This window comes from Conger conger, chromosome 17, assembly GCF_963514075.1.
Source record: "Conger conger chromosome 17, fConCon1.1, whole genome shotgun sequence".
In the NCBI taxonomy this organism is placed as follows: domain Eukaryota; kingdom Metazoa; phylum Chordata; class Actinopteri; order Anguilliformes; family Congridae; genus Conger; species Conger conger.
In genome coordinates, this window is record NC_083776.1 from 5,926,070 (window position 1) to 5,948,047 (window position 21,978).

At 48.3% G+C, this 21,978-nt stretch overlaps 3 protein-coding genes across 20 annotated transcripts in view; 2 read left to right on the forward strand and 1 right to left on the reverse strand.

Moving 5' to 3' along the window:
* mycbp2 (MYC binding protein 2) overlaps window positions 1-5,190 on the forward strand; it is a 114,948-nt gene extending 109,758 nt beyond the window's left edge. For 16 of the 17 annotated variants that reach the window (XM_061226367.1, XM_061226369.1, XM_061226368.1 and 13 more), the window contains 5 exons: window positions 1,299-1,406; window positions 1,744-1,953; window positions 2,756-2,863; window positions 3,066-3,231; window positions 4,042-5,190. In XM_061226367.1, the coding sequence (XP_061082351.1) occupies window positions 1,299-1,406; window positions 1,744-1,953; window positions 2,756-2,863; window positions 3,066-3,231; window positions 4,042-4,157 (708 nt within the window). In that variant the 3' untranslated portion in view covers window positions 4,158-5,190. Of the gene's footprint in view, window positions 1-1,298; window positions 1,407-1,595; window positions 1,668-1,743; window positions 1,954-2,755; window positions 2,864-3,065; window positions 3,232-4,041 lie in introns of those variants that run through there. The other variant, XM_061226382.1, reaches the window with a different exon arrangement.
* A 1,401-nt stretch (window positions 5,191-6,591) lies between these two features.
* fbxl3a (F-box and leucine-rich repeat protein 3a) lies at window positions 6,592-14,836 on the forward strand. Of its 2 annotated transcripts, none has more exons than XM_061225783.1 (5): window positions 6,592-6,900; window positions 8,512-8,881; window positions 11,774-11,896; window positions 12,298-12,469; window positions 14,129-14,836. In XM_061225783.1, exons 2-5 carry the CDS (start codon window positions 8,513-8,515, stop codon window positions 14,770-14,772), a joined length of 1,308 nt encoding a protein of 435 aa, XP_061081767.1. In that variant the 5' UTR covers window positions 6,592-6,900; window position 8,512; the 3' UTR covers window positions 14,773-14,836. The 2 variants fall into 2 exon arrangements, with proteins under 2 accessions (XP_061081767.1, XP_061081768.1); XM_061225784.1 differs by having other exon boundaries at window positions 6,592-6,855; window positions 14,129-14,835.
* A 2,974-nt stretch (window positions 14,837-17,810) lies between these two features.
* cln5 (CLN5 intracellular trafficking protein) lies at window positions 17,811-19,994 on the reverse strand. Its single transcript, XM_061225785.1, has 4 exons — window positions 19,834-19,994; window positions 19,398-19,572; window positions 19,063-19,288; window positions 17,811-18,788 (listed from the first exon to the last, which is right to left on the reverse strand). Exons 1-4 carry the CDS (start codon window positions 19,938-19,940, stop codon window positions 18,301-18,303), a joined length of 996 nt encoding a protein of 331 aa, XP_061081769.1. The 5' UTR covers window positions 19,941-19,994; the 3' UTR covers window positions 17,811-18,300.
* Window positions 19,995-21,978: the final 1,984 nt, after the last annotated feature.

The following is a 21,978-nucleotide window of genomic DNA, read 5'->3' on the forward strand; positions in this document are numbered from 1 at the left end:
CTGACCCCCTCTGAGCCCCCCCAAACCCCTCTGACCCCCTCTGAGCCCCCCCAAACCCCTCTGACCCCCTCTGAGCCCCCCCAAACCCCCCTGACCCCCTCTGAGCCCCCCCTGACCCCCGCTGAGTACCCCACCCCAAACCCCCCTGACCCCCTCTGAGCCCCCCCCGACCCCCCAACCCCCCTGACCCCCTCTGAGCCCCCCCAAACCCCCCTGACCGCCTCTGAGTACCCCACCGCCCCCCAAACCCCCCTGACCCCCTCTGAGCCCCCCCCCCAAATCCCCCTGACCCCCTCTGAGCCCCCCCCGACCCCCCAACCCCCCTGACACCCGCTGAGTACCCCCCTGACCCCCTCTGAGCCCCCCCAAACCCCCCTGACCCCCTCTGAGCCCCCCCAAACCCCTCTGACCCCCTCTGAGCCCCCCCAAACCCCTCTGAACCCCTCTGAGCCCCCCCAAACCCCCCTGACCCCCTCTGAGCCCCCCCTGACCCCCGCTGAGTACCCCACCCCAAACCCCCCTGACCCCCTCTGAGCCCCCCCCGACCCCCCAACCCCCCTGACCCCCGCTGAGTACCCCCCTGACCCCCTCTGAGCCCCCCCAAACCCCCCTGACCGCCTCTGAGTACCCCCCCCCCAAATCCCCCTGACCCCCTCTGAGCCCCCCCCCGACCCCCTCTGAGCCCCCCCCCAAATCCCCCTGACCCCCGCTGAGTACCCCCCGCCCCCCCCAAACCCCCCTGACCCCCGCTGAGTACCGCCCCCCCCCCCCCCCAAACCCCCCTGACCCCCGCTGAGTACCCCCAACCCCCCTGACCCCCTCTGAGCCCCCCCAAACCCCTCTGACCCCCTCTGAGCCCCCCCCGACCCCCGCTGAGTACCCCCCACCCCCCTCCCAAACCCCCCTGACCCCCTCTGAGCCCCCCCAAACCCCCCTGACCCCCTCTGAGCCCCCCAGACTAACACACACACACACACACTCCACACCACACACACTCTGAACTACAGGCTAGCACACACGCACACACACACACGCCACACACATTCTGAACTACAGGCTAACACATACACACACACACCACATACATCAGTGTGAGATGCAGGCTCACACACACTCTGAGATATGCACAGGCAGGTCTGAGATACCGACCCCCTAGTAGTAGAAACACACGCCTGCACCCACACCATCCTCCAGTCGAGTATCCCTACTCTAAGCTTACCTTATCATAATGCATTTATTTTATTTGAATTATGTTGTTTTTTTTTTGGTGTTTGATGTGTGTGTGTCTCCCTCCTCAGCTGGACTGCAGTCACGTGTTCCACCTCCAGTGCACCCGCAGGGTTCTGGAGAACCGCTGGCTCGGCCCGAGGATCACATTCGGGTTCATGTCCTGCCCCATCTGCAAGGTGAGCACCCAGGCCAAGGCTCCTGACTGTGACCCGGAAGGTTGGAGGTTCAAGACCTAGTGTAGCCACAATAAGATCTGTGCAGCTATTGGGCCCTCAGAACACGCTCTCTCCTCTCTCCAGAATAAGATAAAGCACTTGGTGATCAGACACACTCTCTCCTCTCTCTCTCTCTCTCTCTCTCTGCAGAATAAGATAAACCACTCAGTGATCAGACACACGCTCTCTCCTCTTTCTGCAGAATAAGATGAACCACTCTGAACACACTCTGAACCAGAATAAGATGAACCACTTAGTGATCAGACACACTCTCTCCTCTCTCTCTCTCTCTCTCCAGAATAAGATAAACCACTCTGTGATCCGGGACCTGCTGGACCCCATTAAGGAGCTGTACGAGGACGTGAGGCGGAAGGCCCTGATGAGGCTGGAGTACGAGGGCCTGCACAAGAGCGAGGCCATCACCACGCCCGGCGCCCGTTTCCATAACGACCCCGCCGGCTTCGCCATGAACCGATACGCCTACTACGTCTGCTACAAGTGCAAGAAGGTGCGCCCGCGCTTAACCCTCCCGGTCCCAGGCCCGATACCAAGCGGCTCCACCCAGATCCCAAGTAGTTTAGGCATTGGTTGAGCAAATTGAGTTGAGGAAAATTTAGTGGAGTTTTAAACGGTAGTACAGCAGTCATTTTAATGAGTTGAAAAGGTATAAGGTTGTGAGTGCATATGGGTCTCTCTCGGGATTTTACGGCTCTTGTGCCATATTGGTCTCTTGGGACTGAAAACCAGACAGACAGAGTCTGATTGGCCAGGATCAGAATCACCCAGCAGAGACAGAGAATCTGGTTGGACGGGATCAGAGAGAGAGGGATTCTCTCATCCAGGCACTTGACAAGAAACAGATCACTGTTAGAATATCAGTGTTTAAATATGAATGAATGATTATGGGATGGAATTTGGGGGGATAGCCCTGGTGCTAGGGTCAGATTTGTCACCATGGAAACCCGGGCCCTGGTGTTAGGGTCAGAGCTGTAACCATGATAAAGCTATGCGTGAGGGTCAGAGCGGTCACCATGGTAACGCTGTGTGTTAGGGTGAGAGCGGTCACCATGGTAACGCTGTGTGTTAGGGTGAGAGCGGTCACCATGGTAACGCTGTGTGTTAGGGTGAGAGCGGTCACCATGGTAACGCTGTGTGTTAGGGTGAGAGCGGTCACCATGGTAGCGCTGTGTGTTAGGGTGAGAGCGGTCACCATGGTAACGCTGTGTGTTAGGGTGAGAGCGGTCACCATGGTAACGCTGTGTGTCAGGGTGAGGGCGGTCACCATGGTAACGCTGTGTCTCCTCCTGCAGGCGTATTTCGGAGGGGAGGCTCGCTGCGACGCGGAGGCGGGACAGGGCGATGACTACGACCCCAGCGAGCTGATCTGTGGAGCATGCTCAGATGTGTCCCGCGCTCAGGTCTGTGGGGGGTGTATTATAATAATAATAATAATAATAATAATAATTAATAATAATTTGTTCTCATTGATATTCCTGAGACCCAGAAGTGCATGCAGAGTATGAAAATGTACATGTAAGATGCGAGTATGTGAATATGTTGTGTTGGCTGTGGGTGCATTGTGTGGGAGGTTAAAGGTGCTTTCCTGTGTCCTGTGAGCAGATGTGCTCCAAACACGGTACGGACTTCCTGGAGTACAAGTGCCGGTACTGCTGCTCGGTGGCCGTGTTCTTCTGCTTCGGGACCACGCACTTCTGCAACGCCTGTCACGACGACTTCCAGAGGATGACCAGCGTTCCCAAAGAAGAGCTGCCCCACTGCCCCGCTGGTACTTACCCCATACCCCCCTCTCTACTGCCCCCATACCCCCCTCTCTACTGCCCCACTGCCCCACTGGTACTTACCCTACACCCCCCTCTCTACTGCCCCACTGCCCCGCTGGTACTTACCCCATACCCCCCTCACTACTGCCCCGCACCCCCATACCCCCCTCTCTACTGCCCCGCACCCCCATACCCCCTTCACTACTGCCCCGCACCCCCATACCCCCCTCTCTACTGCCCCCATACCCCCATACCCCCCTCTCTACTGCCCCGCACCCCCATACCCCCCTCTCTACTGCCCCACTGCCCTGCTGGTACTTACCCCATACCCCCCTCTCTACTGCCCCACTGGTACTTACCCCATACCCCCCTCTCTACTGCCCCACTGGTACTTACCCCATACCCCCCTCTCTACTGCCCCGCACCCCCATACCCCCCTCTCTCCTGCCCCCCTGGTACGTACCCCATACCCCCCTTCCTACTGCCCTACAGGTACTTACCCCCATACCCCGCTCTCCTACTGCCCCACTGGTACAAACCCCAACCCAAATCCAACCCATTACCACCTCCTACTACCTTACTATCCCACTGCCCCACTAGTATTTACCCCCAGCCCTAACCCCCCCCCCCGTCTGCCCCGCTTGTACTGACCCTGGTGTTCAGTCCCGTGAGGCAGCTGATGATATATACATTTCATTACCTTTTAACTGAATGTCCCTTATGTTAAAATAAATACTGTGTTGACCTCAGGAAGCTAAAATGTCGCAGGTTAAGATAGTTAAGAAGTTTTTTCTGCCCCTCTCGTCCCTCCCCAGGTCCGAAGGGCAAGCAGCTGGAGGGGTCCGAGTGTCCGCTCCACGTGGTGCACCCCCCCACGGGGGAGGAGTTCGCCTTGGGCTGCGGGGTGTGTCGAAACGCGCACACCTTCTAAACGCACGACGCGCACGGCCGGCTGCCTTACGCTGCCCGCATCGCGATATGCCCCCTCCTGTGTCGCGTACACCCTCCTGCGTCACGATATGGGGGCGACCCACATGACGGAAAAACCTCGGGATCGAGCGGAATACGAAGCGGGGAGGGCCTGACCTGCCTCCTCGCACCCGAGCCTGCGTGACTTCTGGATTCAGAAGAAAAGATTAAAAAAGACAAAAATAATAAATAAAAAAAAGACAAAAAATAAATAAAAACCTGTGACGTGTTTGCATGCGGCCGCTGTAACCCTCGGCTCCCCGGGCTGTTGCACACCTGATCACTGACGTGTAACGATGCATCGAAAAATTACAAACGTCTGCTCAGAGCAAATGTGGATGAGCGCGGAGAGAGAAAAAAAAAAAAGAAAAAAAAGAAAACATACTTCCTGCTTCCTAACTATGAATACAAAACGAAAAAAATTATGATGATATTGTTGACTTTTTTTGGTAACCCTGTACAGTATTCTTCATCGTCGACTGCATCGTCACGGGGCGGCTGAGGAGGAGGTCCGATGAGGATGGTTTAAGGAGACTGATAAGAATGTTATGTTCAGACGGCAAATAGTGTACGATTTATCTAATCTTGTATATAATGACGGTATCCAAAAATAGGTGTATTCCGAAGTTGCTACTTTACACTTCTGATTGATAATTCTGGGTTATTGTTTTGAGCCTGAACTTTTAATGAAGTGCAATATTGGGTGTCCCCTCTCTTGCAGCAGTAAAAAAAAAATGGAATGTATATGTCAATAAAGTCACTGTACATTTTGATACAGTGATTAAAAAAGCGGCTGTTGTGTTTTCCCCTAAGAAGTGTCTCCGATCACCTCTGTACTCAGAAATGTGTTGACAAGTCTAATGTACGCAGTGTCTAAAAGCTGATTGTGTACAAAAGCCTATTTTCAGCTCCTCACTATGTCATAACGGGAGAAGCTCACTGTTCTGTATTTTTAGAGAGAGAAAAAAATTAAACACGGGGTGAGTATAATATAATGTATTGTAGGGGCTGAAAACTTACTGGGAGGGTGGGAGGGGGGCAGTCCTCACACCAAAAAAACTAAGATTGTGGATTGGTCTTGTGTTCTCTCTCCGGACATAATGTTCTGACTGAGAATGTGACGAATCGGCCAATGTGAGTGAAGTGGAGGTCGACACGGGTTTTTTGGGGGGACGGGACGGGGGTGGGGTGGGTGGTGGGGAGGGGGCAGGTTGTGGAAAACCGCTGCTGTTGAAATTATTAATTCTTGTAAGTCTGCTCTGTAATATTTGCGGTGGATGGAGTTGAATGGTAATAAACCAGGTCTGTTTCACAAGGTACATTACGAAGGGACTCCTGCGCTTGATTTCTGAAGAGCGTACATTATGACGTATTCATCACGTCACATCTGAAACCGTCGGTGACCGCAGGAAGGTCGGAGGCGCGTAGAGGCTGGATGGTGTTTGTGCTGCGAGTTTTGGAAAACCTTTAAGATTGAAACGCTACACTAAATGACTTTTAAGGTTCACCTAAAGAAAACGACGCAATGGTGCAACAGTGCACACGGATTGTTGTCAAAATGTTCTGACAATGTATTTGTTGTAATTATCCGTAAGCATTGCGACAGTACTGAAACTGGTACATGACCAGTGGAAAAGCTGAAAATGCCATTCTAAGTTTGTGTTGTAATACTTGACTTTACCTACACTTTTAGATCGATCTTTTGTCGCCTAATGTCTTGCAGTTGCGAGACTTGACATGCCTTAATTATTATTCAATATTCAATACAAAACAATTACTATTTGTTATTCTACTAGTTATTAAAACGGAACAATTCGTATATGATGCGTCAAAGATGGCTGTGCGATGGCCAAATTGGAATTTAAATGGTATGGCCTTTTCTTTTAGGAAAATAGCTGTTGCCTGTTTTTGTTGGCAAATGTACAGTATTAATTAAATCCACCTAACTTTCATGCATATAATATAAAAATGGTGAACATATGACGTTACACATCAGAATACATTTCGGTATCTGCGTGCCATAAACCGTTAAATGCTGGCAACGTCCTAATGGCAAGCTCAATTTATGCAGCTGACGGTCAGACAAATGAAGTTCAAATAATTCGCAAACTATTAGGCCGAAAAACTACGCCATTAGGGGAAACTGCTGATCACGGAATTGGGGACATCTTTGAGCAATTCCACCTATCTTCCAATCGCCGAGGTCCGACATGACATTTAACACAAGTAATGCAGTTATAGGCAACTTGTACTTTTTAATTTAGTGCTCATGAAAAATATTTCCAGAATTATCTAGAGTCGCCGCACGACTCCCCCTACAGGATTCACATGGTACATGCAGCTTAGTCTCGCCCATAATGCACCGCTTCAGCGACACAAAAACAACACATCGCCATTTTCATCGAACAGGGCGCTTCTAAGCTGCGCAGCATAGAAGGAAATGGGTCACTAACCAGATAGTGCAACACAAGCACGGTTTTCCTGCAAAAAAGAAGAATCTGGAGTTGTCAAGTGTTTTCAGTTGTATTTCGCATCGTTTGAGAGCCTAATGCGTGTAATCGGTTGGCCGGCTCGGATGCGGTTTTCTAGTTGTGCAGGCCCGGGTTGATGTGAAAGTGATCGCTTTTTTCACAAGACACGACTGTAAACATAACAAACAGGTAGGTTCGGGGGCGTTTCAAGCAAGACAATAAGCTACTCAACAGGTAAAAACGGCAAATATGCTCATATACATTTATATTGTTTTGTTTGTTAATGCTAATAATTGCTTTTGTTATGGGTTAGCCTAGCTAGGCTACACTAATATCTCCGGGTGGCTTGAACAGTCTTGGCAGTTCGTAGATGGCTAGGTTATTTGGTTCGCCCATTTGGATAAGTTAGCAGGCAGGCCAGCATCGTTGCATACCGTCGCTAATACGTTGTGTAAGTTACACCGGGTGCTTTCAAGCGTTTTTGCGATGTAGGGCCGAATGTCAGGCAGTCATCTCGCTGTTCAACTCGGTTTCACCACATTGCCTTCTGCAATGAATCATTGCTTAAAATGAATCATAGAGGCGATCCGAGCCAGGATTGAACGCTAGGTAGGCGTTGGCCTAGTTATGTGTTGTCTAGGGTTGTACATCAGCTAGCAGTTGTTTAGTATAATTTCAGAGCAGAATTGGCTAAAGTTCAACTACTTAAAGCGTAAGGCCGCTGTTGGCTGTTACTTGGCTGTAGTGAGACGTTGGTATATTTACCAGTTGACCAGCTTGCTTGCTTGTCAGTAACGACAGGCATTTAGGTCAGGAATTCCGCTTTCAACGGGGTATGTGTTTGCGTCCATGTTTTTGTGAAAAAAGAAAATGGTTAATGGCCGTGTTAGTGGCCGTGTTTAAATACAAGTTGAGGAGTTGGGTTCATATGTTTGTCATTATGTCATTTTGTGGAATGACGTCGCATTTTTTCCTTAGGCTGTTAGATGGCAAGCTAACGTTATTCCAGGCTTTTTTAATGGTATAGGTAGCTAAGCGTGTTGGTCTAGCTGCAAGGCACCTCGCATTGCAAATTTAAATCCTGATTTTTGACCCGTAATAATTTCAGGCAGGTAAAGTAAATATGTTTACATGTTGGGTTATCTTGACGTGTTGCCAATATTTTCTTCGGTCATTCGCAAGTATAACTGATTTGGCATCGTTAGGCTACACCTAATTATGTTTTGTCGTTGACTACATGTCATTCGTTCACCCTTTGGTTAGCTGTAACTTAACATTAAACTGGGCCTGCGTTTATTTAGCTGGACGCTTTTTACAGCAAGTATGGCTGCACAGAGCGCTTTAACAATGAAGGCCTCTCATTCACACACGAGGCGCCAAGCTGCTCGTTGGGAAGTAACTTAATTGGGGGTTAGGTGTCTTTCTTGCTCAGTGACACTTCGTCGGGAATCAATCGAACCGGCAACTTTCCGGCTGCCAGACGAACGCTATACCTGTCAAATATGATCCATGTGCATTACATTTGGCTGACGCTTTTTATCCAAAGTGGCTTACAATTGATTAGACTAAGCATGAGACAATCCTCCCCTGCAATGCAGGGTTAAGGGCCTTGCTCAAGGGCCCAGCGGCTGTGCGGATCTTATTGTGGCTACACTGGGGCTTGAATCACCAACCTTGCTATTATTGCTTGATTTGCATTGTGATGGTATTCCATGTAAGTTGCCATATCTGCAGCATAAGAAGCCGATGATGAAGGACCGTGATAGTTTGGCTTTTAAATGCACTGGGCTTGTACTTTTTAAAAGTAATGCTAATCCTACGCGTCTACCCCCCACCCCCCCGCAGAATGAAGAGGGGTCTCAAACAGGACGGGGACAGCGGCTCCACCAGCGGGGGGCCTGCGGAGCCCTACAAGAGGGGCCGGCCGGAGGAGGAAGAGGAGGAGGAGGAGGCCGAGGACATGGGCTCGAACTGGGGCTGCCTGCCGCAGGAGATCCTGCTGCACATCTTCCAGTACCTTCCGCTGCTGGACCGCGCGTTCGCGTCCCAGGTGTGCCGCGGCTGGAACCACGCCTTCCACATGCCCGAGCTGTGGCGCTGCTTCGAGTTCGAGCTCAACCAGCCCGCCAGCTCCTACCTGAAGGCCACCCACCCCGACCTCATCAAGCAGATCATCAAGCGCCACTCCAACCACCTGCAGTACGTCAGCTTTAAGGTGAGGTCCCCTCCCGCACGCACTCACTCACACACACACACTCACTCACTCACTCACTCACTCACTCACTCACTCACTCACTCACTCACTCACTCACTCACTCACACACACTCGCTCCTTACTCACTCACACTCACTCACACACTCACACACACACTCGCACACTCACTCGTACACTCACTCACTCACTCACACGCACTCACTCACGCACTCACTCACTCACTCACTCACTCACTCACTCACTCACTCACACACTCACACACTCACTCACTCACACTCTCTCTCTCACTCTCTCTCACTCTCTCTCACTCTCTCTCACTCTCTCTCACTCACTCTCACTCACTCTCACTCTCACTCACTCTCACTCACTCTCACTCACTCTCACTCACTCACTCCTCACTCACTCACTCACTCACTATGAAACCTATGAAATTCTCTCAAAAAGTGCCAACCCCACCTTCCTCTTGGTTGTCTCAATTGCCCCAGGCAAGATCTATGGTGCACAGAGGATCAGTGGTTTGGCACGGTTCAGCCCCCTGTGTTGGCTCCAGACCTGGGCGTGTACTGTGAGCTAACCTAGAATGTTTCGCATTGTTTCCACAGCAGAAGTAAACTGTTTGGCAATTAGTGAGATGTCATACACTGCCACGTTTACCGGAATGGGCACAGCTCTCAGTCCTCACTTAGCACGTTCGTAACCGCCTTCGTAGTACCGGTTTAGCCCGATAGCGGTTGTTTCGTTTCGCGAAGCCTGGTTACTCAAAGAAACCCTGGGTATGTTAAGCTCCCTTCGTAGTACACGCCCTGGGCAAAATACTTAATTGTTTTTCATTCAAATACTTTTCTTTGATTTATTGAGCTTGTCTGGTGGCGAACCCTGTCTTCCGGCCCTCTTGGTTGGCACAAGTGCGCCAGGCAAGATCGAAGTATTTTAATCCAGAACGCTTGCGTATTTGACCCGGATCTGGCTCGCTCCACCCTGCTACAGCAGTACCCCCCCCCTTCAGAGCCCGCTGAACAGGAGGGAGGGGCTGGGGCTGATATTGGGGGGGGGGGGGGGGGGAAGTCAGGACATGAAACCCAAAAACGGGGTGCCTCACAACACTCAACATGTGTCCTCCTTTACTCCACCCTCCTTTAATTACTCTTCTCCCTAGAATTTCCGATCGGAGGATGCATGTTTTTGGGGTGTAGGGGATGGACTCCGCGTCGTCTTCAACAGGCTGCTGTGTGACCGTAAAATGGCGGAACGGAGAGAAATCTATTCTATTACATTTTTATCCAGAAAAAAACAAAAAAAGAGCCCTGCTCGGAAATCGAGCGCTCTGGTCTTCTCTGTCCTGTGGCGGCCGTGTTCTATGACGTGTTCATTCCCCTGTGCCCACTGGCACACATCTCTGTGACATGAGTCATAGTGAAAGAGTAAATGTAGGGTTCTGTGCGCATCCAACCACAGTTGGGTGCAGGGGCAAGGAGAAAATAAGTCTGCGTGCCGTAAATCCTCAAATTGTGTCCGGGATTCTATTTGAAGCCGGGCCTCGGATAATAGCCGGGGGCGTGGTCGATTCGGACAAATAAAGGCCGGCCCCCAAATACAAGCCGGGGTAATATTGCCTACCAGTAGGGCTATCAGTCCATGAGCACTAGAAGACATTGTTTCAATTTAACTCAATGAAATAAAAGAGCTCTTCTTAATATTTTATATTGTTCCATCCATCCATCCATCGTCACCCGCTTATCCGGAGTCGGGTCGCGGGGGCAGTAGGCAAAGCCGGGTATTCCAGGCGTCCCTCTCCCCAGCAACGCATTCTAGCTCCTCCTGGGGGATCCCGAGGCGTTCCCTGGCCAGGAGAGATATATAATCTCTCCAGCGGGCTCTGGGTCTCCCTCGGGGTCTCCGCCCAGTTGGACGAGCCCGGAAAACCTCCAAAGGGAGGCGCCCGGGAGGCATCCTGATGAGATGCCCGAACCACCTCAATTGGCTCCTTTCGATTGTTGGTTGGTTTAATACTGTTGCCAATGAAAAGTCGTTGTCCTACACCATGGGTCTCCAACACGTTGCTCTCAAGCTACCAGTCACTTGCCGCCCCCTTCTGAGTAGCTTGCCTAAAGCTGAAGCAGTAAACACAATTGTTGCCGCAAGACATTCCAGCCTACGAATTTAATAAAAAGTAAATCAGGCAAAATTAAAAATTAACTCAATTTAGGCTACTTGGCTACGCAATAAGGTTTCCATGTATTTACAGCACAGCTGTATGAATGAAAGCGGCTGCCTTGGCTCGCAATAAACAGACGGGTGGAAATCCCGACACTCTTTCAACTACATAAAGCTTAACAGTGAACCATCAAATACCCCCCAGATTTTAGTGCCCATCAGTCCCAACATTTAGCAATAGAATCAAACAGTCCAAAAGTCAATTAAAACCCAAACCAAAGCGAAAATCTTTTGATAGCCTACCGGTATGCTGCTCCAAACGAAACATATGTCTCACAATAAAACGCACTTTAGAAAAAAAAGATCCTTAAGAATAAAATTCTACAACAGAAGCCTAATAAGAAATAAAAGCCTGCCTCGAATACAAGCCTGCCCCAAATAAAGGCCTGTGCTTTGTGCAGCCTAAGTAAATAAAAGACCCCGGCCACAATTTGAGGATTTACGGTACTTAGCCTTTAGCACCCGTATGTTTTAATAATGTGAAGTTTGGCCTGACATATAGACCCTGTCGGTCGAAGCGTAGCATTATCAGTCCTATGGGAGACGAAAGTTCAGACATTGTTTTGTTTTCTCACACACAATGCTCACCTTGAGGGTGCTTTTCTGATCAGTGCAGTTGTGAGTGTTATTTTACGTGTGTGTGTGTGTGTGTGTGTGTGTTTGTGCACGTTCCTCCAGGTGGACAGCAGTACTGAATCAGCAGAGGCTGCCTGTGACATTCTGTCCCAGCTGGTGAACTGCTCCCTCAAGACCCTGGGGCTCATCTCCACTGCAAGGCCCAGCTTCATGGAGTTACCAAAGGTGCACAGCCACGTTCCCCTGTTCCCCTGTTCCCCTGTTCCCCTGTTCCCCTGTTCCCCTGTTCCCCTGTTCCCCTGTTCCCCTGTTCCTCTGTCCTCACCGTTAGATCAGCGCTTCTCAACTCCAGGTCCTGTGGGCCGCAGTGCAGACATTCACTCCAACCGTGCACCACACCACAACTACACCACCTGATTTCACTTCTTACTTTTTATTTTACGAGGAAGTAAGGTCATTGTTGAAATCTGCTGGTGTTGTGCATGGTTGGAGCGAATACCTACAGACGTTGGCGTTCTCAGAACCTGGATTTGAGCTGCCCTGGGCTAGGTAATTGTCAGTCTACTGTGTTACCATGACAAATGAACGATGGTTTTGTTGTGTTTTTTGACGTTTCCGCGGCGCAGTCCCATTTCATCTCGGCGCTCACCGTGGTGTTCGTGAACTCCAAGTCGCTCTCGTCCCTGAAGATCGACGACACCCCGGTGGACGACCCCTCCCTGAAGGTCCTGGTGGCCAACAACAGCGACACCCTGAAGCTGCTGAAGATGAGCAGCTGCCCCCACGTCTCCCCCGCAGGTACACAGCCGGAGAACCAGAATGGTAGAACCATGGAGAACCCAGCCAGAGTGGTAGAATCCAGGAAAACCAGAGTAGTAGAACCCTGGAGAACCCAGCCAGAGTGGTAGAACCCTGGAGAACCCAGAGCAGTAGAACCCCATAGAACCTAGCCAGAGTGGTAGAACCCAGGAAAACCAGAGCAGTAGAACCCAGAGGCTGCACTTAGAATTCCTGCAATTAACCTGTATTGACAATCCAAATGGGCAGCAGCAGAATGTAGGCAAAGCTTAAAGTAAGCAGAAAGTGGCGCAGTGGTTAGCAGGAGGTTCTGGGTTTGAATCCCGGCCGGCCAGATCCTCTCTGTGTGGATTTTGCCATGTGTTTACTCCGGGTATCCATGCCGTTGCCCTTGACCAAGGAACTGGCCTCAGAACTGGAATTTGTCCCCGGGTGTTTCACTGTGGCACTGTACAAGTAACTAGGATGGGTCAAATACAGAGGACAAATTATCCCACAGGGTTCAATAAAGCATATCTCATCTATCCCACAGCCCAAATGGGCAGAAGGTAGGCACAATGAGGTGACACTCGAGTTGTCTGATAAATTACATCTCCTCTTGCTGTAGTTAACTTTAACACTGCCTCCTTGAATAGGGTGAAAAGGGGAGATTTTTTTAGTGGATTCCCGCTGTACTTTGTTCTGTTCTGTCCTGTCATGTGACGGTAGCTTCAGCAGGAAGTGAGAAAAGAGCCGTTAGACTCTTCAGCTGCTGAACACCAAAATTAGCACAGTGCAGCTCTACTGCTGTACTACTCCCACACACTGTGAGTGAAAGGGTCGTAATGACTCCTGCACATTTCCCTGTATATTGTACTATAATCATTTAGCTTATCTTTAACTATTAGCGCTGGGAGAGTGTAGATTCCTCCTGAGATTTCTTCCCATCAGGGATTTTTTTTTCTTTTTTCTTTCTAGCCACTGAGTGTTTATTTATCTATTTTTATTTTTGTTTTTATTAAGGCTGGCCAGCTCGATATTAGACATTTCTGGCTTGGTCTTGATGTTTTTTTTACTTTTTATTTTATACTTTTATTTTAATTTATCAATCCAAACGAATGTGTTCCTGCAACCCAGAGTACGGTGGCTACACTGAGGATTAGTGATGATGGTGTGTGTTATGAGAGCATGGCTGGTTGTATAGGCCTAATGTGAAAAACATTCCCCACCACCACCAGTCTCCACTGCTCACACAAGGCGGGATGCTGTTTACGCCAGAATCTGACCCTATCATCTGCATATTGCAGCAGAACTCAAGATTAGTCAGACCATGCAACATCTTTCCAATCTTCAAACATCCAGTTTTGCTGAACACATACCCACAGTAGCCTCATCTTCATGTTCTTAGCTATGGTGAGTTATGTTATCAGCATTGGTGGTTGTGGCTCGCTGCTCATTGGCTGAGCCCGACTCGCCGCTCATTGGCTGAGCCCGGCTCGCCGCTCATTGGCTGAGCCCGGCTCGCCGCTCATTGGCTGAGCCCGGCTCGCCGCTCATTGGCTGAGCCCGGCTCGCCGCTCATTGGCTGAGCCCGGCTCGCCGCTCACTGCTCATTGGCTGAGCCCCGGGCCTGTTGTCTGACCCTCTCTCCCTGTCGCCGGGCGGGCGTCCGCGCTGCAGGTATCCTGTGCGTGGCGGACCAGTGCCACGGCCTGAGGGAGCTGGCGCTGAACTACCACCTGCTGAGCGACGAGCTGCTGCTGGCGCTGTCCTCGGAGAAGCACGTGCACCTGGAGCACCTGCGCATCGACGTGGTGAGCGAGAACCCGGGCCAGACGCACTTCCACGCCATCAAGAAGAGCAGCTGGGACGCCATGGTGCGCCACTCGCCCAAGTTCAACCTGGTCATGTACTTCTTCCTGTACGAGGACGAGTTCGGGCCCTTCTTCCGCTACGAGGTGCCCGTCACGCACCTGTACTTCGGCCGCTCGGTGAGCAAGGACGTGCTGGGCCGCGTGGGCATGACGTGCCCGCGCCTGGTGGAGCTGGTGGTGTGCGCCAACGGGCTGCGGCCGCTGGACGAGGAGCTGATCCGCATCGCCGAGCGCTGCCAGCAGCTGTCCGCCATCGGGCTGGGCGAGTGCGAGGTGTCGTGCAGCGCGTTCGTGGAGTTCGTGCGCATGTGCGGCCGCCGCCTGTCGCAGCTGTCCATCATGGAGGAGGTGCTGATCCCCGACCACGCCTACGGCCTGGACGACATCCACTGGGAGGTGTCCAAGCACCTGGGCCGCGTCTGGTTCCCCGACATGATGCCCACCTGGTAAAGCGGCACCCACCGCGCGCCCCACACACCCGTACGACTCCCGTAACTGTCCCCCCCCCCCCCCCCCCCCCCGTTTCCCCTTTCTAAAATCCCAATCCCATTCCCCTGTTCCCACTGTAGACTAGCCCGATTCCCTTTTTTTTTTTTTTTGGACGCTTGCGAAAAAGACGATTGCAGCGGTCCCCAGGGAATGAAGGCAAACTGTTTTCATAGTAGAGCCCGTAGCCCCCCCCGCCACACACTTCTGAGAAATATGATAATGAGGTGTGTTTATATATTAAGTTAGAAACTCTTTTTAGTTTTCACCTCTTCGTGTTGTGGAAGTAAAAGGTGGGGGAGGGACAAGTCCGATGAAGGCGCCCCCAAAGATGTTTTTTTTTGACGATCACCCGGTTCTCCCACAGGAAGTGGAATGTGGCTCCGGACAGGAACTTCTTTTCAGAACCGAGACCTGGGAGAACTGGGTTTCTCTTTTTGAGGAGCTCATCACTTCACAGTATAAATAATGATCTTTAAAGGAGTCACGTGGCTTGTTTAAATTCGCGAGAGCTGTGAAACAAGCCGGATGTTTGGATGACAATCACGTTGGACTTAGAAATTTAGTGAATTCTGTCGACACCTCGTTTAGTTTCTTGTTCATTGTATACATTGTGTATAGAAGATTTCTTTATTTTCGAGTTGAAGCGAAGGGTTGGTGAGATTGTAAAATGTTTCTCCGGAGGAGGATGGTTCTCCAGGTGGGAGGGGGAGAGAGGGGAGGGGAGGGGGAGGGAGAGGATGATTATTCCAGGCATCTTGGTTCCCTGTGAAGATGAGCTGGTGTGAGAGCAGCCAGAACATGGTAATCTGTGTTGTGTTGTGTTTTTTGCACCTTTTTACCTTGCGGTAGCTCTTCCCTGTTTCTGCAGGCTTTTGCTTCTGTCCTTGGTCCCCTAAGACCGCTGTAGCTCTGCCTGCCATTGGCTGGACCTCCAGAGTTAAGCTCCACCCTCTGGTCCTGTCAGAATCGCCCTGGGTGTGACCTCACTCCTGCACTTTTCAAAATAATTTAAGATTATTCCCAAATTGAGGTGTAATCAGAGACACTAACCCTAGGCATGATATTCTGCTCGGTTCTTACGTGCTTCTGCACACAACTGAGCTTCTGTGGGTTTTCTGCTGGAATGATTCTGCCCGTTCTTCTCTGACCTCTCTTGTTACCAAGGCATTTTCTCTCACACACACACACACACACACACACTGCCGCTCACTGGACGTTTTTTGGACGTGTAAACGGTTTTAATCGCGTGACGTAGTAAACATGCCAATATTCTTGAGGTGAGCGATATTGAGATGATGATGAGCAGCAGTTCAGCTGAAAGTTCAGTGTCATTTCAGTCTTGTAATGAAGTATAAATTTGGCTCATTAGTTATTTTGCTGTCTCAGATTCAACAAATGAAATTAATGAACTTTTCAAACCCTTTTGTTTTTGTATTTTAAATTGTCATATCAGAAATCAGAAAATGCATATAAAAAAAAAATCCAAAAGTCAATCCAAACAACTTCTTTTAAAAAGGTATTTGTTCTTGGACACTTCAGCATAAACAAATAACCAGTTCGCATTCCTTTGTTCCCATGACAACCCACTGAACTTTGGACGTTCAAAAATATCCTCAAGATTCTGTTTCGCAGTGAGTGAACGTGAGCAAATCTGAAACTAAATAACAGTTTTATCATTGTGCTGTCCGCGTTATGAAATCATGTAAATCTTGATTTATTTATAGTTTAGGCATAACTCGAGTTTGCTGCTCAAACAATTTGAGTCGGTGGGACTCAAGGTGCTCTGGAATAGAGTGGGGGGAGGAGGGGGGGAAGGGGAGTAAGTTGGAACAGTCGGTTGAGGTGAAACCAGCTCTGGTTTGACATATTTCCACTAATAATTTATCTTTTATACAAGATAACGGGAATAAACCTTTGGTTTGAGTTTTCTTTCTCATTTAATCATATTTGGTTATTGTAATTTATTGACATAAACCTGCTTTTTTTTGCATTAATTGGTGGTTTAATTATTGTTTTGTGTAAATTTTTGTGTATGAGCAATGCGTTTCTGTGTAGATATGACCACCTCTGAACAGACGTGGTAGCTCTCAAGAGTTAAACAAGTGTGTAGCCATTTTATTCAGTTACTTCTTTGTATAGACATTATTCACTTTGCAGTTTTTAAATCTTAATTCAGATCTTTAATTCTAATTAAAATGTCCTAATTTAGCTAGCTGTTATTGGTTGCAGTGAGCTTTCCACTCTGCAGTTTTGCTGTGTAAACTGAATAAGCTGCATTACTTTTAAATGGGAATTAAGAACATGTTGTGATGCAGTACTGTGATTATGGCTAAACATTAAGTACACAACCCCCCCGATGTCAGGAAGACTATTACTGCGATGCTGTAAACTGCACGCCTCCTCGACAGCAGTGAACAGGAAGCTTAACTGGATTTTTAGAGGTCTTTGGACTCCAGCTTGCTCTTGAAATGCATATCTTTGGTTACTTTCTCACACACACACACACTCTCACCTCCAGTCGTTATATCAGTCCTGTTCTGTTTAACTTGTACTAAAATTCGAATGATAATTGAGTGCAGTTTTTAGCATTGCATCCCTCAGCACTTTATATAGAAAATGTTTTTCATGACTGTACATAGTATTCAGATCTATAAATCGCTCTGGGATTTCCCTGCAGTATGTAAAGAGTAATGTATGCTGGTTTTGAAGTTGGTCTTTTTTCCCCCCAGGTCTGCTCGCTCACTTTGGCTTTATGTATTTTATTGAGTAGTGTTCTTTCCTCAATCAGACCTCTAATATTGTGGAAATGCTTTTTTTGGAATAAATTTTTGTGAATGTAAAAATGTGAATGGCTTGTTTTTTTTCTCTTCCAGTTCTTCCACACCGTGCCCGTTTTTCGGCGTTAGTCTCGGTTTAGAATGATTCGATATGACTGTGTTAGACAGTGAGTCAGGAACAGCCACAAGTTTGGCACACTTAAGTCGAACTAGCACACAAAATGTGAATGAATGCAGATTACAATTCATGTATTCTCCCAATTCCTTTACCCTTCCCTGAAGAAAAGAATCTTGCAGTGCCTACAGATACATTTTTCGACAGAGATGCAAGAATAAGAACCCCTCAGATCTCGGATACACATTAAATATTTACAGATGTGTACTGAGCCACATTTTGTGAAACGGTATTAATCTCGGCACCACTGCGCAGACCAGTTAATGCATTTTCTCTTAAGGGGCCCCTGTTCAGCATTTCTTTAAGTAGGGCAATTTGTAGGCTGTGTCCGTATCCTGGAATGTTGATAACGCTTGCTTTTACGCTCCAACATTCCTCGGCGTAATTATTATATATATATATATATATATTTTGTTTAAATCGAGACAGCTTTCTGAAAACAAGTTTCATTCTCACCATGTGAATTTTAACTTCTTTATCACAAATAATAGCAAATGTCCCCAGGCAGTCCATTGATTTCCACAACCGTCTGAGCGGTTACGGCAAAGGGACCTCCTCGTAGGTGATTCTGAGGTAAGGGGCCTTCATCGGTAAGTGCCAGTACTCAAAATTGTAGAGGAGGTAGAAGGTCTTGTCTAACACCACGTTCTCCAAGACCTCCAGCAGACTGAGGATGAAGTTCTGGGGCGACTGGTGCGGGCGGAACGCGTTGTAGAAGCTCCGGATGCTGTCCGCCAGCGCTTTCGCGGACGGCTGTCCGAAGATGGTGCTGTCGTTCCCCAGGTAACTGGGCTCACCGCTGAACAGGTAGATCTTGGTGTAGCTGGTTTTGGTGCTGCTGGTCAGAGTCACGCCCATCTCGGCCATCTTCCTGTAGGCCCGGTGCACAAACTGGGAGCAGTCGTAGGAATCGAACCACGTGGTGGAATTCTGGCTGGGGTCGGCACGCACCGTCCATGTCTCGTAAAAGATCCCGGTTTCGTTGTCCTTCTGCGCCCACTTCGCGAATTCATTAAACTGGGCACCTGAGACAAAAATAAATTACATTATCTTTAAAGTGTGGCACTGAAATTATTTTGTATATGTTCAATAGTAATACATTCTTATTTGGCTGACTTTTATCCAAGGCAACTTGGTTGATTAGACTAAGCAGGGGACGTGCCCCCCCCCCCCCCGGAGCAATGTGGGGTTAAGGGCCTTGCTCAAGGGCCCAACAGCTGTGCGGATCTTACCGGGGCTTGAAACACCAACCTTCAGGCTACAGGCTGCCCTATATTCAGCGAAATTGCTTAGTCTTACCCGTCATCTTCCCAATTTTCTCCAAGGTCCCATTTTGCATCCAGTGAACGTCATCTATCCCCTCAAAAAAGCAGGCAGCACCTTGGTTGCACCAGAAGGGGGCGCTGAGCTCTGCTCTTAAGTGAGGGAAAGTGCAGTTTCCAAGTTGGAAGAGTTCGTACCACTCCATCGTGTAATTTCTGCCCGTCTCGGAGCTCCTGAACCCTATGGCGTCGTGCATAATGTGCTGCAATCAAACGCAAAACACTCGGTATCAGGTAAAAAATCTTCAAACTGTGCAATCCGACAGGTTTTAAAGACTGGACAAACGCGCATCATCAATATACTGTACTTACAACTTTCCCAAGAAGATCTCCGTATTTAAATTCCCACACAGGAGCTTGAAGTCGAAACACTTCAACCACATCCGTATCTCTCAAGTAAGGAATACGGCCATCCCGGTCTCCAGTGGGGCAGAAGGGGTACAAAGCTTGACAGTATGGATCCGTTTTGGGACGATGATCATATCGCCTTGCAGTACAAAAATCACACAATTAGCCGAAGCCAAGACTCGCATCTCTGTTCACATACGCACAATCTATAATTTCGATAGGAATGTATAGTTTAATCAAGTATGCCATCTTCCTGCATTCGCAAGCATTATATGTAAAGCTTTTATTTTAGCTACCAAGCGTAGTGCAAAGGAACTATGGCAGCTAGCTAGCTACCGCTGATTCGCTTTTCATTTCTCAGTTTAGCTACATCTTGCTAGCAAGATATTTGCAAGGCTACCTGTAAGGAACTGGCCATGTCCGCTGTCCATTGATAGTTCTGGAAAGTGCACCTTCGTGAAAACAGTAGGAGAGAGCAAAGCACAGTATAAATGCCCCGTGTTTCATCTCTACGCACTACTGAAAAACCGCTTGAAAGCCAGGCAGACACATTTCCAACTGTTTACTTCCTTGTTTTATTTAAAGACTACAAGTCACATGGTAGACAAAGTATTTCCGATTGCGAGTTGCGTCTGCGCTTATGATTTCCGCATATGATTGGGCGCTCCCTGTCACGTGGGCGCGTTTATAACAACCAAACCCATAGTCTGCAGATCTGCACGCTGTCACAAGATGTGTCCTAGTTACACATCAGGTGACATAAAATCAGATGACACTTAGCTAAAATGAATGACCGCACCACTGGAAATATTTCGCAGTTAGTCCAACTTTAAGGTTTGAAAAACAACATTTGAAGTTAATATATTAATTTGAAGAAAAAACTAAATGGCAAGTTCAACGAGAATGTAGCTACATATACTCTGTTTCAAATGTTTTGGAATCCAAATATTTATCTGTGTGCTTGCTCAGCACAATGACGCCTCCTATCCATAATGAGTACGTTTCGCTAGCCTACATTGTGGGTCTTGTGCAACAAAATCGGTAAAATTAGATTTAGTTTAAAATGCCTGTCCTGATATCATTAAAGCTACTAATGCACAGCCAGTAACGCATCATTAAGACGTGTCAGGTGGCAAACAAATTCTCCCATTCCCACATAGACAAGTCAATCCTCCGTTAGAAATTATTATTATTGTAATTCTGTTCCTGTTGATATAACGCTACGGGTTGTAGGGTCTGCTTTTAACTCTGTCACCATTCAGCGATGTGCAAATGGAACATGTATTGCTGTACCGTAAATGTGAGCTATGTAGTTGTCCTGGGTACAAGTTTTATTAACAAATATACGATGACCCGTTGCTTGTTTACTATTAGTCCCAACAGCCACACTCAAATCCGACCATTTTTTTTAACGAAGAGCATGTGTGACTACTTACACGAAGTCCGCTTGAAACATGAAACTCTACCATGGTAGGCCTTTACATTTTAGAATATTCGGCATAGCATTAAGTGTACTAAGGAGGTTGGTAGCTTTATACATTCTATATGGACCTGTGCACATATCCAGAATTTCTGGGCGAAAGTAATCTTAAAGTTAAATTTGGTGTTCAGTGAAGAATTGGATTTCAATTCAGTATGTCTCCTGTTAGGTATTCCATACCCACAAATGAAGGGGGTTTACGGACAAATGTATTGAACTGAATGTATTAACTTATGCTGCACGTAAATGCATATTGTTAAAATTGACTAAAAAGAAGTCATGTAAACCACCATTGCTTTTAGATTGGCATAAGGTGGTATTTGATCTTTTACCCATGGAATATCTGAGGGATCTGATTGGGGTGGGGGGCATAAAAATGTAAAAGATGATGTATATGTGAATAGGATTTGTTGAATGTATTGTGAATAAAGATATGTTTAATTAAATTAACATTTTAATATTAATATGTAATATTCTAGATTGAGTGTCAATAAATGTCATGTCTTATGGTCATATCATGATGACAAGACAAAGTGTGGGCGAATGCTTTTGTCAAAAGAACGGTGAATGGTGAGGGAAAAGCAACCAGATTCTAAACATTTTTATAATGATCACTCGTGGCCTTTATGACATTTTACACAAGCCTCTCGTTTTTGTTGCAAACACTTGGAGCAACTTGGAGGCCTTTTTCTCAGAAAAGAAAATGTATCTTACCACACTACAACAGCATTGCCAAATAAACGTTACTTTATAGGGTTCATTCAGTTCTCAGGACAGCAGAACGGTTGTTTGTTGTATGAGCTCTGAGATGACATTGAGAGGTCTTATAACAACGGAAGTTTTACATGGCTCAAGCAGTAAGAGCAGTCGTCTGGCAGTCGGAGGGTTGCCGGTTCGATCCCCCGCCCAGGCAGTGTCGAAGTGTCCCTGAGCAAGACACCTAACCCCCAAATGCTCCTGACGAGCTGGTCGGGGCCTTGCATGGCAGCCAATCGCCGACGGTGTGTGAATGTGTGTATGAATGGGTGAATGGAGAAGCATCGGTTGTACAGCGCTTTGGATAAA